At 40.9% G+C, this 18,521-nt stretch overlaps 1 protein-coding gene across 2 annotated transcripts in view; it reads right to left on the bottom strand.

Annotated features, from left to right (window-relative positions):
* Positions 1-14,466, bottom strand: part of UBE2D1 (ubiquitin conjugating enzyme E2 D1) — a 34,670-nt gene extending 20,204 nt beyond the window's left edge. For both annotated transcript variants that reach the window (XM_061196030.1, XM_061196039.1), the window contains exon 1: positions 14,218-14,466. In XM_061196030.1, the coding sequence (XP_061052013.1) occupies positions 14,218-14,241 (24 nt within the window). In that variant the 5' untranslated portion in view covers positions 14,242-14,466. The remainder of the gene's footprint in view (positions 1-14,217) is intronic.
* Positions 14,467-18,521: the final 4,055 nt, after the last annotated feature.

The raw sequence follows: 18,521 nt of genomic DNA, 5'->3' as shown, positions 1-18,521 counted from the left end.
AAATCCTCACAAGTCACTGGTCAGGCACATTTGTTGATGACTGAACTGGGCATGAAGTTCAAGGAGAACTTGTTTGTGGAAAAAAGTAACTTTATAAGATATATTGGGTTGGCCAAAAAGTTCGTTTGGTTAGTGAATACCTTGTTCAATAAAGTTCTTCATGAAAATGAAAAACGTGCCTTTTATTTTTACTTAAAACTGAATGAACTTTTTGGCCAACCCAATAGTTTAAAAGATATAGGAAAGAGGTCCTCTGGATCCTTAGAAACTTACAAGTTGTTGTGCCTCCAAGAAAATACATATAAGAGTAGCTACGAGCCTCAAGGGTCACCTTCTGAATGTGTTCATTAAAGTTTAGATCACTCAAGGGAGTCCTAGAAAGAAAGTTTCTCCTAGGACAGAAGTGTGATCTAGGAAGGAACTGGTATAAAATATCTTGACTGACACAAACTACTTTCTTTCTTTTTTGTTAAATTAATAAACTACTTTCTAAATAAAAAATAAACTCAAATATGAAACATTAAAAGGTTGTAAGAGCTGGGAAATTCTGAAAAGCCACATGGATTGCCTCAGAGTTTCTTTCTTACTCCACCCCTTTAAAATTGTGGCACACCACAGTATTCAAACACAAATAACCCTCGTTTGTTAAAACGTGGATTGCTGGAGCATAGAAAAAGATCATGTTTTATTTATTTATTTATTTTAATTAATTTATTTATTCATTTATTTTTGGCTGCATTGGGTCTTCATTGCTGGGCGCACGCGGGCTTTCTCTAGTTGCGGAGAGCGGGCGCTACTCTTCGTTGGCGTGCGCGGGCTTCTCATTGCAGTGGCTTCACTTGTTGCGGAGCACGGGCTCTAGGCACGCGGGCTTCAGTAGTTGTGGCACACGGGCTCATTAGCTGTGGTTCGCGGGCTCTATAGCCCAGGCTCAGTAGTTGTGGCGCACGGACTTAGCTGCTCCATGGCATGTGGGATCTTCCCGGACCAGGGCTCGAACCCATGTCCCCTGCATTGGCAGGCGGATTCTTAACCACTGTGCCACCAGGGAAGTCCCAAGATCATGTTTTTTGTTTTTTTTTTTTTTAATAATTTGCCAGTTATTACAAGCAGCACTCAGGGCTGCTGCATTTGCCCCACAGGCCATGTGCGCCAACTCCAAGGTGCGCCATTCACATAGATTTCAATGTTAGTGGTGCTCCCTGGGGCTCTACAAAGCTCCATTACAGAAAGCTGCACATTTTAAAAATGGACAGCATATCCTTTAAACCCAATTTAGGATATTATCACTGTTTTGAATAAACAAATAGCACTTTTGATGTAGAAGCAAAAGTGATGGTGTTTGACATCTGAGTGGTACCATGAGCACTTATTTTAACTTCATCAATGTGCTGAAAATGGAAAGAAAATGGCAAACTTGGAATTCAAAAATTAAAAGTGAACACAGTGACATTCTAGTGGAGGGAAAAGGAAAAATTTTTTCAATAGGTGGTGCTAGGTCAACTGGGTATCCATATAGAAAAAGAAAAAAAAGGGACTTCCCTGGTGGTACAGTGGTTAAGAATTCGCCTGCCAATGCAGGGAACATGGGTTGAGCCCTGGTCTGGGAAGATCCCACATGCTGCGGAGCAACTAAGCCTGTGTGCCACAACTACTGAGCCTGCGCTCTAGAGCCCACGAGCCACAACTACTGAGCCCATGTGCCACAACTACTGAAGCCCACATGCCTAGAGCCTGTGCTCCACAAGAGAAGCCACTGCAATGAGAAGCCCGCGCACGCCAACGAAGAGTAGCCCCCACTCGCCGCAACTAGACAAAGACCCAACGCAGCCAAAAATAAATAAATAAATTTATTAAAAAAAAGAAAAAAGAAAAGAACCTTGACATCCACCACCTCAAACTATACAAAAAAATGAACTCTTTTTTTTGCTCACATCCAGAATATGTTAAAAAAAATATTCCTATAGATCAATTTTTCAAAGACAGACTTGAATAAGCACTTTACAAAAGAGGGTATCCAAATGGCCAACAAGCATATGGGAAGGGGCTCAGCTTCATTAGTCATCAAGGAAATGCAAGTTAAAACCAAAATACTATGTCATTACAACCCCCAAAGGATGGTGAAAATAAAAAAAGAAGAAAAGTACAAATGTTGACAAAGATGTGAAGCTACTGGAACTCTCATATGTCACTGGTGGAAGAGGAAAAATCTGACAGTAATCATTAAAGGTGAACATGACCCAGCAATTCTACTGCCAGTTACATAGAGAGAAATCATATAATGTAAAAGATGACTATCAAATAATGAGACTAGCTATAACTCCATATATGAAAAGAACTCGTTATAGTAAACACGCTGTGTGTATACATGTATTTTGTGTATCTTTCAATTTCATTTCCGGTGGCTTTTTAAATTGAAAATTGAAATACATAGTTTTAACTTCTGTCTTCTCCTTTTAGACAAAATAAGCTTAAAACAAACCAATCTTATACTTAAACATAGACCATGCAATAAATATCATCAATATGGTGAAAGTATGCCCCCAGATAGTCTGTATCAATGAAGCAGTATTCTATTCCAATCTGACACTCATAAAAAAACTAATTAAATTTCAAAATAAAAATACAAGATACAATAATGAAAAGCAGATTACAAGATATTGTCCCTATCTAGATAGTGTCCCTAGACTGGCACTATGAGTCCACAAAAACAGGTACTTAAGGAATTTATATAGCCTTACATGGCTAAGCACCTCTGGTCTAGTTCAGATTTCTATATCGAACTAGACACAAAGAAAAGTACTGAGAGGCCTGAAACTGAATTTTAAATTGGCACAGATGGCATGTTTATAACATCCCCACAATATGCTGAGTGTTCTCCATAAAACCAACCTAGACACAGTCCCTGCCTCTAGGGGACTTAAAATCTAAAAGTAGATGAGGCAGCCTAATTCAAAGAAAGTAAACAAATAAAAGGAAACAAAGAAGGGAATGTAAGAGAAGAGGCCTGCATTAATCTCTCAGCTCCCCGAAGGGTAACAGGCCAATCTGAACAGTGGAGAAGGAAAGCTAACAAGTCAGAGTTTCCTTATTTACCATCATACTTAATATGACACTATGCAGTAAATAGTCTCTAAAAAATTGTGCTGACCAGACTGAAAATGCTTTGTTGTTCTCTAGTTTCAACATTCAGAAAGTCTAAATCTCCATAATAGATGTAATATATACCCCACTGGGTGTGTGTAAAGGATATTAAACAGCCCATGCATAGTGACTGATTTACAGTCCAAAATCTAAATTACTGAATCCAAAGCACATGAAAGCATTATTTCAAAAATCCTGGCTCAACAGGCAATTAATTAACGTGACACAACCATCTTTATATCAAAACTTCTAAAACAAGACAGTGATTCTTACTGGATTGCATTTTTGATGTTGTCTCTAAAGGGATATATGAGCTATAATTGGTTTGTCTGTAAATAAACACTTCATGGGCTTATAATTCAGACTCTGATCTCCTTATCCAATTGACTAGAGCTATTTCAATAGGGAGATGTCAAACAATTCTCAGAAATGTCTCTAAATACAGAACCTCTCTAAACCCTTGAATTAAAAAATCTTTATTTTAAACTGTGAAGATTCTTTCCGGAAGACTTCAAAATGCTGATGACATCCAATTAATTAAGTTATAGGAACCAAATTCACTTCAATAAACTGGTCCTGGCTGCTTCGCTGTCTCTTTGGATCAGGTATCTCTGGCAAAGGCTGTTTATTAAAAATAATGATGATAATGCAGCCAAATTCCACACAAAAGGAAGATGATGAAGAAAGCAATGACACTACTGACTTTGCCACATCAAAGTAAAATTTATTGAATCTGAACTATAAAGAGCACAATTTAGAATAAATGTTTGAGGTCAGGTTAGGGACATTATCTACCCAATGTCTCAGCTCTGAAACCACTTTCCCCCAATGCTCTCTAGAGCAGCCATAATATGACTTTCAATTTCCCAAAATGCTGTCTTGCCTCTAATTTAAAACATGGCTTCCTTTTAAAGGGAAAACTCAATAACCTCCTTTTATATGTAATGTTTCCATCATAGGAATTACATAAATAAAAATATATTTTAGACAAATCCAAGGTATCCCAGTAAAAAATTGTATTTGAATCTACTTTATGAAGTATTATGGTAAAAATGCACTTATTCCAGGAACCCAAACTCTAAACCTTGAGATCACCATGATTCCTTCTTCCCTTCATGCCCCATCGTCTATATGAATCAGTACCAAGTTGTTTAGATTCTCCTTTAGTCCAGATCCTCCCACTGAAAGGGTCCCAGAAGGAGGCCCATCCTATAGAAAAACTGAGGTCCAAAGGGCAGAAGAGTTGGAGAAAAGCCAGAGGAGAGACATTTCAGGATAAGAAGCCAAAGGTTTGAACCGGGGAGACACTATTAAAGAACTGGTCAGTAGACGGAGGAGTCTGAAGAGACTGCCCAGATTACTGAGCCTTAGAGATTTGACTTGAAAGGCCAAGCAGGTGGAGGTACGATGGGTCAGACTAATTCAAAAAGGCCAGGTGGTACAAACACCCACAATTTTCCTCACATACCCCCTTTTCCAAATGCCCTCTCCCACCAGGCTGGCTCAGACCCTCCTGGACCTCACTTGAACAAGTGTAATGCTGTCTTAACTGACCTGTTGTCCTCCTACTTCTCTACCAACACACTGTGGTCAAAATCATCTTCTTGAAGTACCATGTCAAACCCTTTCAATGTTTTTTCATTAGCCTTAATAGAAGATTTATAAATCCTTAAAATGGTTCCCAGGATCTGACTGCTCTCTAGCCCCACACTTTCCCCCAACATTCTCTGCACCAGTCATAGTGACTTTCAATTCCCCAAAATGCTGTCTTACCTGTAGTTTCAAACATTATTTCCTTTTAGATAGAAGACTCCTAATCACCCCCCAACTTTCACTTTCATGTCTCATCTTAAACATCATTTCCTTAGGGCGGCTTTCCTTGAACCCTCCAAAGGGTCCCTGCTATATTCCCATGGCACTCTTGTACTTCCCTTTTCGTGATGTACTACAAATCTATAATTACAAACAGTGAAGAATCTTGTGTTCTATGAGGGCAAGAATGTATACCTAGCAATAGGATTAAGAATGTTTCTTCCTTACTCAAAAATCTTCAATGGCATCCCCCAACTCCTGCATTAAGTACACATTTGTCAGCATGGGTCTTCAAGGCCCTCCACAGTATGAACTTTTATGGTCTACTATTTTCTGAATGCTTCCCAAAAGCACGATTATCTGTTCCTTTCCAAATAAGCCATGTACTTTCCAGTGCCTTCATTTCTGTAGCTTCCTCTATGAACCTAGCTTCCCTGTCTTAAAAAATGCTACCCATTCTTCCAAACCTATATCCAATTCCACCTTTTCCGTAGAATTTTTCCTAATTTCCCCCAAATAAATTTGGCCTCTCCCACCTTTGACTCCCCTCCTGCTCAAATGTTGTATTTTCCTTATGGTACTTTCCTAAGTCTACCTAGTTGTTATGGTACATCTCATATCCTTACTAGTTTAAAATTTCTTAGATAATGTTGGTTATACCTTGCTTTTCCATATATCTCCTTATCACATTTTGTATATGCCTTATATACATAAGGTGCTCCATAAGTGCATTAACTTGAATCTAAAAAACTACTACATGTAAAGCAGTTGTGTAAGGCAGTTGTCTAAATATGTGGATAAAATAATCTTTTAAGTACAAAAGATGCCTTTGAAACAGATGGATGCTAAATGGAATTAGAAAAGCACATTATGTTACCCATACAAAAACAGAAGTACATCTTATTTGCATCTCAAATAAATGCTCTTTAATCAAAAAGTAATATACCTTTAGAGACTCATTCATCTTATATTATACATTAAGATGCCCACATTTATTTCAATTCTGACAATTTAAAATAAATATAATTTTAACTCAAGTTTCATGCAGCAGTACAGCACAGTGTCACTGCTCAATATTTATTTTTGTGACCATTTTTGCTGTTTGCTGGACAAAAGGAAAACAGCAAATAACATTACTTAGGTGTGCTTAAAATTGTAAGTCAGAAAAGACCACAGAAGTTATCTAGTTCAACTCATTATATTTCTAGATAAAGAAAATAAAGACTATGAGTTTCTTGGCCAAAGTCACAAAGCCAAAGCCAGGGCACAGGCTCAGACCATCTGACTTCCACTCCAGCACTCCTCCCACTCCAAAACAATACTCACCTCAAGGCTGTAATAACTAGAGCACATTATTTTCAATCGACATTGGAGCCAACAATACTCCAGTACTGAATGAAGGCCATTTGCACATTTTCAGTCATGCTCAAAAGAAACAAAAGTGTGACAAATGAAGAAATGAAAAGGAATTCTTATTATCTTTTCCCAGGAGCCTTCTTTCTTATAAATGGTTAGAAATGAACACTACTTCATAAGCTTTGAGAGGGTCTGTGTTCAAAGACACTCTGAAAGGTGAGAAAAACATGATAGGAAATTACATACATAATAGAATTTTGACACACGATGGAACATGCAACACAGAACATTTTAAATGCTACATTATCTAAAGTTACTATTTATTTCATAGTAACCAAGAAAGATGGTGCTTCAGGGAAAAAGAAAAAAGGTAGCAGCCTATTTCTCAAAACCCACTTAAAACACAAACCTATCTACCAATATGTACCAAATATTTACCTTCTTACATTTCTATCCCTAATAACTGGCACATAGTAGGTACTTAATAAGTATTTTCATAATAAAGTAATTAATCTCTCTTCGTATCACCCAGCACCATTCTTGAATACTGCAGTTGTACATCAGTGACTATAAAATGCTGCTACTTGTAGTAGAAAACAATGAGCATTGACAGTTTGTATCAAACAGAAACATTCCAAGACTAGAACATTTTACAATGTGTGTGAATCTATATCTGTGTATGTGTGCTTGTATGTATGTATATAGGTTCATTTGTTTTCTCTCTATATACATATGTACACATATATGTATATGACATGTATTTTTGACAATAGTGATTTTACCTAAAGATCTTATGCTATGGGACAGTGATTTTCAAACTTTCCTTACAGCAAGTCATAATAAGAAAAACATTATATACCACAACCTAGTACACATAACACATACATGCACAGGAATACATATACATAACTAAAACAAAGATTTCATGAAACAACACCATTACTATACCCAAAGCACTAATGTTTTCTATTCCATTTTTTAAAATGCAGTTTGTGCCCCCCAAACTGATTTTGTCACCGCTGCTCTGAAAGCTCATAAAAGTGCGAGAAGACACTAAGACATTGGCAAGGTGTAAATGTCTTAGTTTGGCATTCATTCCTTAAACATAGCCTAGGCTCTACAGACACCAAACAGACACTGGCAAAATGAAGACTAGAAATTATTGAACATTGTTCATTGAAAAGCTCTGCTGAACACCGGAAGGACGTTATCATTGTGTAAGTAAAAAATAGAGACCACATTCTGGGCCATAAAACAAGCCTCAAAAATTCTAAAGGAGTCAAATAATAACAGATATTCTGATCACAATGGAATTAAATTAGAAATCAATAACAGAAAGCTCTGTAAAATCCCAATTATTTAGGAAATAAATATTTTTAAATAACTCAAGAATCAAAAAAGAAAACAAAAGGGAAATTAGAAAATATTTTTAACTAAATGAAAATGAAAATACAACACATCAAAACTTGGGGGAAGCGAAAACACCAGCAAGAGTTTTACTAGTTTATGGGACTTCCCTGGTGGCGCAGTGGTTAAGAATCCGCCTGCCAATGCAGGGGACACAGGTTCAAGCCCTGGTCCGGGAAGATACCACATGCCACGGAGCAACTAAGCCCGTGTGCCACAACTACTGAGCCTGTGCTCTAGAGCCCGTGAGCCACAACTACTGAGCCCGTGTGCTGCAACTACTGAAGCCCGCGTGCTCTAGGGTCCGTGTGCCGCAACAAGAGAAGCTACCGCAATAAGAAGCCTGTGCACCGCAATGAAGAGTAACCCCAGCTCGCCGCAACTAGAGAAAGCCCACACACAGCAATGAAGACCCAACTCAGCCAAAAATTAATTAATTAATTAATTTTAAAAAATAGTGTAATCAACATATATTTTTTAAAAAATAAATTAAAAAAAATAAGAGTTTTACTGGTTTAGAGAAGAACAATGAGCCCAGGCCACCGAGTCTGCTGGGTTACCTCTAGAGCAATCCAAACTGCTCACAAAAGGAGGGTGGCCACCTGGAGTGAGAACCATCAGGTTAATTTTACTGCTAATGAATTTTAAGGTGAAGGAACAAACCCCCCACCTCACCCCAGTTAGAAAGGCTTTCCTAAATCTGAAAGAAGACTAAGAATCTAATAAGCAATCTGCTGTCAGTGAAGGAGAAGAGACACGCAAACAGGATAATATGAATAGACAACAGTGGGGGAAACATGCAGAAAGAGGAAAGACAGGAAGCTGCAGAGCATGGTGTGATCCAACGGGCAGTGCTAGATGGAGTTTTTCAGGATGGTTTCCTCCCCATACTACGGACAATTCCTGGAACATAGGAGCCTCTTACTACTGTCTGATGTATGTAACTGAACCTTCACAGATTCATCCCAAGACCAAATTAAATGCAGAAAAAAACCCTCAGCTTCTCAGAGGCCATCTAGACCAAAACAGGCCAGAATCAGAAACTGTTTGGCCTTCATTTGTTCTGAGGTGATCTGCGGACCCCTCCAATCCTGAAACCCTGCAAATCTGGGTTATATTATATATTCCAGTATTTTTTAATCCAGCATACAGGGTTAAGAAGAGAGAGGACAAGTATCTCAATACTTAATTTTTTAATTACACACAGCATCAGTTTACCCACTTTTTAAAAAAGGGGTGGGGGGAGCTAATACATTACAGACAACCATTAACTCAGTTTGATGGAAAGTATTAGGCTGATCATTTTGATTAGCGGTGCTTATTAAATACGTTTCCTACATGTATTTCAGGGAACTAAAATGAATAAAGATGCTATTCTGCTTTGCTGGAAGCGATCCCACATCCTGCTAGGTTTGGTTTTTATAACATGTGCCTGGCTTCCTAAAACAGGCATAAACAGACTTATTAGATCTATGCTATTTATTTCCACAGAGAAGGAACCTCAGAACTTTTAAACTAGGATAGGTTATCTAATCTTTTTACACCTTTGTTGTGATAAAGAAAGAAAAATATATGATCCTGGCGGCAAAAGGAAGATTGAACTTAATTACAAAGATTTAAAAGCAGAAAAATGCATACAGTGGCTTTTTAGAAAAAGAACACTTTCTTCCTTTCATCTCAAGGCAAACCATTTATCTACCAAGAAGCATGAATAGTGTGTTGTTTCTTTTTAAAATTTTTTTAGAAGTCATATCCTTTTTTACTGAAGGAACCTGGAGTCTTAGACTTAATCTTGTAATCTGAAAGTCTTTCTAATATATCTGTGTAATCTGAACTGCTGACTACTATTCAAAGCCATTATAGGAACTAAATAGCTAGATCAATTCGTAAACCATTTTCTCAAATGAAAACCTCACAATGAAATGATACTTTTGACAGAACATTTATGAATTACACCAATTTTTCTAAATCCTTTTGGAGGAGAAACATTTTAAGTGATGGAATAAAGATGAACAAAGTTATATTATTCTTTTACCATGTTAACCGGTTTAGTGCACATTACCTCAGAGCAAAACCGGTCTAGTGCACATTACCTCAGAGCAAAAACTTACAATGCATAATCAACAAGCTGAGTGATGCATCAGTGAAAATGATTAAATATGCCAAGGTCTTAATTATAATACCACATTACATTTGTACAGAATATTCCAGTTTGCAAAACATTTACATCCATAAGCTCATTTGACTCTATGTCCTTCAGTTTAAGTACAATAGATAGAAGATGTGAGTCCACCTGGATATACTGAAATAGTTAAAAGCAGGGACTCTGGAGCCAACTGTCTGGTTTGGACTCTTAGTGCTGCCACTTACAATTACAGAATGTGATTCTGAGTACATTACTCAACATCTTTATGCCTTAGTTTTATCATCTGTAAAATGGGGATAATAATCGTTTCTACCTCTTGGGCCAACTAATGATTAAATCAATTAATATATGTCAAGCACTTAATACAGTATCTAGCACAGAGGAACCATTATATATTATACATGCTGGTTGTACTTATCAGCAGCATCATTGTATGGATAGGGAAACAAGCTGGTAAGTCACAGAGCCAGGAACAGAAACCAGAGCTTCTTCTCCCATTTGATGCTCCATCCACAAAGGGCTGGGGGTTTTTTTCTGTTTGTTTTTTTGAAGTATCCTAAGGTTTTCTAGACTGACATAAAACAGTTTAATGCGGAAGTGTACAAATCAAAAAATTCAACAGTTCAGAATACTTACAAAGTATTTTAATTTATATTTATATATACATTTTAAGTTAAATTGACTATTAAAGATACAAATATTCCATTTTGGCGGCAGAACTATACACTGAGGAATAGTCATCTGTGTTGCTATATTTGCAAAACAAAAATCTAGAGGGAAATATACTAAGATGATAACTGTGTTAGAATTTCCTTTTTTTTTTTTCCCTTTCTGGTTTTTAAGACATTCAGTATTGTGATATAACATTTATAATTAAAAAAAATTATTTCCAGGGACTTCCCTGGTGGCGCAGTGGTTAAGAATCTGCCTGCCAACGCAGGGGACATGGGTTTGAGCCCTGGTCCGGGAAGACCCCACATGCCACGGAGCAACTAAGCCCGTGTGCCACAACTACTGAGCCTGCACTCTAGAGCCTGCGAGCCACGACTACTTAAGCCCATGCGCCTAGAGCCCGTGCTCCACAACAAGAGAAGCCACTACAATGAGAAGGCCGCGCACCCAACAAAGAGTAGCCCCCGCTCCCCGCAACTAGAGAAAGCCCGCGCGCAGCAATGAAGAGCCAATGCAGCCAAAAATAAATAAATTATTAAAAAAAAATGATTTCCAAAAAAAGTTTACCAAGGCATGAAAATAGTATTCATAGAATAAACACTTCAAAATTAATTCTAGAAAATAATAAATGTCCAGCTGAAAAACTGCCCTCTTTTTTCAGACATGTTTTAGGGATCTTTCCTCAGACTTTGTTCAAATTTTTTCCCTTTAGTGATTCAGGTGACTGTGACAACATCTTCCATTGTGTCTAAAAATAGGGCATGGGTGTGTAAATTTATGAGCCAAAATGCAAAACTGGCATTGGATGTCTAAATCAGAGTATTAAATCATTTAGCATACTCTAGCATAAAAATATATTTTGAGCACTCATATCCACGTGCTTTGTATATTCATACAATTTTAATTCAACTATCTTTAATCTTTTCAGATGAAGTGAAGTTATGAACTTCTAAAAACATGCCAAATCACTTCCTAAGAGATTAACCTGGACAAAGCACTCCACTCCAAACCTCAAGCTCCTTCTCTAATAAGGAGAGTAGACTAGAATGTCAGTCAGTGGTTCACAACCTTCTTTCTACCCCAGCGCATCTGAGGGATTCAACATCTCTCCATTTACAGCAGTGGGGACAGTCTGAAAATGTCCCACAGGTGATTCTGATACACTACCTTATAACAGGAGTCCCCAAATCCCAGGCGCGGACCGGATACTGGTCCGTGGCCTGTTAAGAACCGGGCCACACAGCAGGAGGTGAGCAGTGGGCCAGCGAACGAAGCTTCATCTGCCACTCCCCATCGCTCACATTACAGCCTGAACCATCCCCCCCATCGCTCGCATTACCACCCCCCCATGGAAAAATTGTCTTCCACGAAACCGGTCCCTGGTGCCAAAAAGGTTGGGGACCACTGCCTATAAGCTATTCCCCTGCCCTCTACCCCACTCCACTCCTGCAGAGTTCTTTAAGGTTCTGCACAGTTCTAAAGCTTGCCACTGTAGGTATAGGAAAATCACAACCCAATGACCTGGAAGGTACCTGACAGTGTTACTTTAATACATTTTAAAAGAAAGGCCAAAAGTTAATAACGCGTATTCTTTTGTTGAAGCATGCAAGATTCAAAAAGAATCTGTAAACTGATGATATCAAAGACAGCTTTGTAACTTAACTGTTCATATGGCAAACAGCACAGCTCCCCTGGAATTTGCTTCTAGTCAAGGAGGTAGGTAAAGAAAGAGGAAAAGTGGGGAATCAAATAAAATACCTCCTGAAGTTGAAAGAATGGCTGGAAAAGAGATTTTTACAAGTCAACTTTTCTGATAACAGAGAAGAAAACCCAAAGATTGATATACAGAGATGAGATATTATGTGATCCCAAATTTCTTTTTGTTTTTTTTACAGATAACTCTGTTATAAACTAATAATAACTAATAGCTACTAAAAATATGATTTGCATATATGCCATATTATAAATATAAGCCAAATATATTGGCTTAGCATGGTGATTGATAATTGCCCAGTATATTTACAAATAGTGTCAATTTTCTTTGAATGCCTACTTACTGTGGACAAATTCTACGCTATTTAAAAGCTACTGGATGTGCAAAGCCTTGTGAAAAATTCTCACAACTAGGGAAGAAGGAAATGGAATCTTAAGACTTCCTTGGAAAAATGTGTGTTTACCTCAAATGTGAGCCAACATTACATCATCATTAATAAGTACACAAGGCATGGCAAAGATGCTGAGTGTGGCTTCAAAATTAGAATTATCTACATGAAAAAAATGTGTAATTGCATTATCTTCAAATCAGAAAACACATTAATCAATAAATGCTGATGATTAGCTATGTGTATTGTAGTGAGAGGAACCTTAAAAGGCACAAAAAAATAACAGTATTTCACAGATTTAGTATTTGACCTCTCCCCCACCCCCGACAAACTGGCTGGGTCTGAAAGTTGCTGTCCTCTGTACCAGAAGATGACACCAAGGGTAACTGAGAATACAATGTATACATCTCTATCACTGCTCTATCGATTCATGCCTGAAAAAGTTGACACAAATTTTTGGTAGGATTTCTTTTGAAATTCTTTGCAAAACATGCTGTCCATTGTTGGCTTAACTTGCCGAACACACTACCCATTAAAAAAAACAAATTCTCAGTGTTCTCCACATGAACCATAACAGTAAAAACCTAAAACTTGTGTCAGTGAACAGACGAGATAACCCAAAAAGAAATAAAAGTGAACAGAAAGAAAATGCCCCAACCTCAGTTTTGTAAGATGTTCACATTAGAGACGGTAGCAATAAACATTATGCAAGAGAAGATAATTCCCAACACTGAGTTGGGATGGACAAATATTTGTTTAATGAACATACACATTTCTTCCTCATTCTATAGCCATGTGTCAAAGCATCAAACAATTTAATTTGTGGCAGTTTCTGTTGTGTCTCAAACTTTACATATAAGTTTATCACGAGGGTAAAAAAAACCTGCTTGGCTTGACTCACGATGAATCACAGCCAGGAGGTCATCTTGTTGTGTATCAGCAACTATGTTTTCACTACAGCTATGTGACCTAAAGTGGCAGCAGGAGAGGCACCAAAATAGAAGGGGCAGGAGGTTTCTCGGCCCCAAAAGAGCTTTTCCACCCCATTCGGGCATCTGAGCAACAGCCAACCGCAGAGGAGAGAAAGAACAAACCCAACAGCTCCGCGGAGTAAGGCTGCAGGCCCAGGCCCTCCCGGGAGCACGGGGAGGCAAGCACATAAAGAGGACGGGCTTAAGAAACAGCGTGGAGAAAGCAGCATGACAAGGGCCAAAACTAGCCGGGTGTAGGGCAAAATCCAGCAGTGACCGAGCAACCGAGCAGCACAGACTGCAGGAAGGTCTGGAGACCAAGGAGGCTCTCCAGCCCGGGCTCCGGGCTCAGCTCCGGCGCGAGCGCACAGCGGGCCCCCTGCCTCCACGCACCTCCAGCACACGGGACCTGCCGCTGCTCCCACCTCACCTGTCGAGTGCCCGCTGGCCCCGCCGGCGTCTCTGGCCCCCGGTCCCCGCCCCGGCCCATCCTCCCTTCACGTTCCCTCCCGGCGCGTCTCTCGGGGCCACCGCCGGGGTCAGCGTGGGCAGGGGGCCGAAGCCCGCCCCACCGCCCCACCGCCCCAGGCCTGGCCCCGGCACTCACTTTCTGAATCCGCTTCAGCGCCATGGGTCAGGGAGGGCGGCGGGGATACCGGCCGGCTGGGGGCGGCTGCGGGGCTTGGGGGCGTGGGGTCGTCGTGGGCTCGGCTCGCCGAATCCTCGGCTGGCTCAGCCGGGTGGATCCCCGGCTCGCCGCTCTCTGGCTCGCTCCGGGCGCCGGTGCCTGTTCCTAGGGCGCCCGAGCGCGAGTGTGCGCGACTATGCGGGCGGGGACGCCGGCGAGACTCTTTTGTTTCCGCTTTTGCTTCTGGGAAGGAGCCTGCGCCCGCCCCGCCCCGCCGGGCACACTGGGAAGTGTAGTTTCTGCTCCCTGCTCGGCCGCCGCCCCGGGCCGGGCTGGTTACTCACCGCTGACCTCGACCCACAGCCTGGGCTCAGAGCTGCCGGCTCTGGAGTTGGTCCCTGCAATTGGATTTTGATCAAGGTACTGAACCTGGAGTTCCCAATCTGTAAAATGAGGATAACAAATTAGCTCGAAAAACATGTGCCGGATTCGAATATGTGCTACAGCTCGTCTTGTTATTTTTACCTTTACAGATTTCACTGTTCTCAAATATATGAATTGCCTAAATTTCTCACACATGCACAGACTCATTCCAGCTATGACGCCTTACTTACCTCCTTAGTTCCTGTTTCGAAAGGCGCCTCTTCTGTCCTATGCTAATCTCGCATGTCTGCTCCTCCTTGGAACTCCGAATTCTGAGTTTCGTCCTCACTCTTGGCTCCTTCTTTTCCGTTGGCAGTACAATACCTGCTCAATCCACATAGTCTACTCGCACTCCTCACTCCCCCAATTCTTATGAACTTGTGTGCTCATTAAAACTTGCCTTCTGCTTTCAGCAGCAGAATTCGGGTTTCACCAAAGTTGAGCTTGAGCTTCTAATTTCCGAATCCAATTCACTCCTTTTCCTCTGTGATGTTTCTGACCCATTTGACTGCTGGCTACCCTTTCGCTTTTCAAAACGCTCACCGCCTCCCGCTTCCGGAGCACCAGGGTGGTTGGCTCTTCTACTTCTCTGACTTACCCTTTTCTGTTACCAGCTCCTCTTCTCAAGAGTTAGAGTGCCCTGGAGTTCCAATCCCTGATCTCTCACCATCACTATCTTCCTAGAAAGTAGACTTCGTGTCCTCCCATGTCCTGGGAGGTCACCCAGCATGGCTGGAGGAGCTTGGGCTATGTAGATTGACCCCCTATCCTGGAATGGAATCCCAACTCTGACCCCTACCACTGTGTGACCGTGTAGCTACTTAAACTCTCTAAGCCTCAGTTTCCTCATGTCCAAAGCGATAATAGTCTCTAGATATGTTATTGTAAGAATTAACTGATATTAATGTAATGTGCCAAACACAGTACCTAATATGCTGAAAGTCCTGTATAACAATTATTTCCTTATTTGTTTTTATATGATGATGCCTTTAAAATCTGTCTTTCCAACCAAACTGTCACCCCAGTTTCAGCCTTTTATGTCCCAAAGTCTACTGGACATGTGCACCTTCCTCCCCTGTGGCCAGGAATCAGAATGTGTTACCAGGTGAGGGTTGGAGGAAAGCTTTTCAGGAAGTCCAGAACAATAGCTACCATAGCATTCTAAAGGCTTACAAAGAGCAAGGAGCAAAAATCCATTCATGTAACTTAAAAGAAAATGTCTAGGGAAATAGATCGTGAAAGAATGACAGAAATAATTAATGGAATCTGAAACTTAATTTAGAAGCCTGTCATTCCCCCTCCCCGCCCTCCCACCCAAAATAAACATAAAAACTAAAACTGGTCTGGAGCCTGGCTACTCTCTTACTTTCCTTGTCCTGAGGTCTTGCTTCTCTCTGCACGCTGGCCTGCCCTCCTTTTTCCAGCTCCCCCTTAACTCCTCTTGTACAAGGCATGAGCTCCCACCACCCTTAGCCCACTCTTTGACACTCTTCAAGCAACTGCTCCGCTGCTAAATGGCCAAGCCTTTTGGTACTCCCTATTTATCTCCCTAAAAGGAAGAATTCCATTGACACAACTCGTCTTTTTACTCCAGGCTATACATTTTCAGCTAGTGAGCAAAGTATATATAGATTGACTTGGGTTAGTTGGCCACCCATGGTCAAATCAGCTGTGGGAATTTTGAAGTACTTTGGGGCAAAGAGGTTTCTGAAACACACCAGCAAGGTCATATCATCCTGTAGAGAGGTGTATTGGGGCTAGCTTGATGCACCATCTTTGTGCTCCAGAAAGTGGGGCCCTACCCCAAACATTGCTCTTCCTTTTTATAAGGCAAGCATGAGAGTGTCCTTGTAAATAGGGGAGAAATAGTCTGAGCTTGGGCATCAGCTGCTTTGGGGAGTTGCATTCCCAAGCTGATAGCATTTGGATAGTATCATGTAGGAAGTGAGGCCATGCTAAGCTGCTCCCACTATGGGGAAGCACTAGTTGTAGGTAGCTCATTACCAGGAAGCCCAGAAAAAACCTCCAGGGTCATTAAGTGGACAGTCCTGATAGGACAGTCCATCATCACTCCGTAGATTAAAAAAACACACAACTTACACAGAGGCTACAATCAGGGCAATTTCATTCAAAAGGCCAGGACACTGGCATTAATTTCTCCCTCTTCCAGGTTATCCTACATACTGCTAAAAGACGCAGTAGTCAAATCACTCCATTGCTTAAAAACCTCTATTGGTTTGTATCATGCAAATCCAATGCCTCAGCTTACTGCAAAATACCCATCCCAATTTGTCCCTAAATGCCTCCTTTCCGTCTTTAGCTCACACATTATAGTTAATTAATGTCACGTGTCTTTGCACAATGCATTCTCTCTGCATAGAACGACCTCCCACCCTGCACCTGACAAACCCAACTCAAATGATACAGACTTTATGAGAGGGATTGCACTTCTTTCAGAAACTCATATTTAAGGATATGGAGCAGCCATTCTCAGCACTTGGAATACAGAATGGTTGCTGGATGATGTTAATCGGGAAAAAGAATGGTCCAGGGGAAGAAGTTGAATTAAGGAATTAAGACATTTGGAGAAGTCTCTGGAGAGGTTCTCTGACCAAGTAAAAGAGGTGGCTGAAGAGCTTCTTGGGACCAGGTGGAGAGTGCTGAGTCTTTGACAGACTCAAAGCAACCATCTGGGCAGTTTATGAAGACCCTGGAGAAACTGACACACTGATCTGGCCAGAAATTTTCGGAGTAGAGTGAAAAGGAAGGGTTCGATGAAAAGATTCGGGCATTCCTAGTGAGTGTGGCATGATGGAGCAGGGCATGTGTCAGGACTCTGGAGTCTGTAGTGGCTGAACTTGGCCCTGGCTGAGTGAGGAGAGCAGAGTGGCCGCCCTGCTAGGAATACCACCACCAGCTCTGCTCTCTCTGGAACAGAAGTTACCTGTTTCTCAGGTACTGCTGGGAACAGTCGCTGATAACCAGTTTTGCTTCTCTTCCACCTGTTCTCTATGCAAATATGTTTGTCTTTGCAAATATAAGAGCTCCTTTTGGTTTTCTCTTTGTGCCTCTTTGTGGCTGTGCTGTCAAAAGCCTTCGTAGAGGGCCTCCCCACTCAAATGCTCCCAGTTCTTTTGACCTATGGGTGCTTTTTGGGGCTGATGAGAGCTCTCATTTGTCCTGGGACAGTTCTGGGCATATAGGCCACCATGGTCTTAAGATACAGGAGGGCCTTTTCCCCTTTGATTCTATTGTCCCATAACTGTAAAACCAGAATCACCAGGAGGCGAAACCCAGTCAGGAGAGTTGGGACGGCTCAGAACAGGTGTTTGACACACATGTAGTTCAAGCATTCTTCCTTTTAAAGTATTTCCAGAATAGCTGTCTGGCTTGTTGGCTCACAGATTCTAACCTTACCCCCTCCCCCCCTAACTCTGTCCAGCTACAGGCCAGAAGATTCAAGGGGACCATTCCCAGGCTGGGGCCTGTGTTTGAAGCATGAATTTCCTTGTCCCCAAGTAAATCTCCATAGGGTTAGAACCCAGTGTTGAGGTAGCTTCTGCTTGAAACTAGGCCAGAACCATGGTTTAAGAAGGGCACAGAGCAGACAGCCTCAAAGATTGTGAAGCTAACCATAAACTTTTCAGGAGGTACTTCCTTTAAGGGTGTTTTCTGTTACGTGTACCCTTCTAGGACCTACATTTCCTTCAAAAGTGTTTCTGTCTATTTTGTAGCCTATTTTTAAACGGTTAATTAAAACCAATTTCGAGCACTGAACAGCAAGCAGAATGTTTGAACATTTTTTGGTTTCTGTTTGTTTGATGAGGTATGAGAAGGAAACGACTTCTGTAGTTCCAGTC

The sequence above is a fragment of the Eubalaena glacialis genome, chromosome 1 (genome assembly GCF_028564815.1).
Source record: "Eubalaena glacialis isolate mEubGla1 chromosome 1, mEubGla1.1.hap2.+ XY, whole genome shotgun sequence".
In the NCBI taxonomy this organism is placed as follows: domain Eukaryota; kingdom Metazoa; phylum Chordata; class Mammalia; order Artiodactyla; family Balaenidae; genus Eubalaena; species Eubalaena glacialis.
Note: the sequence above shows the minus strand (reverse complement) of the source record. Positions and strands in the feature narration are given on the sequence as shown.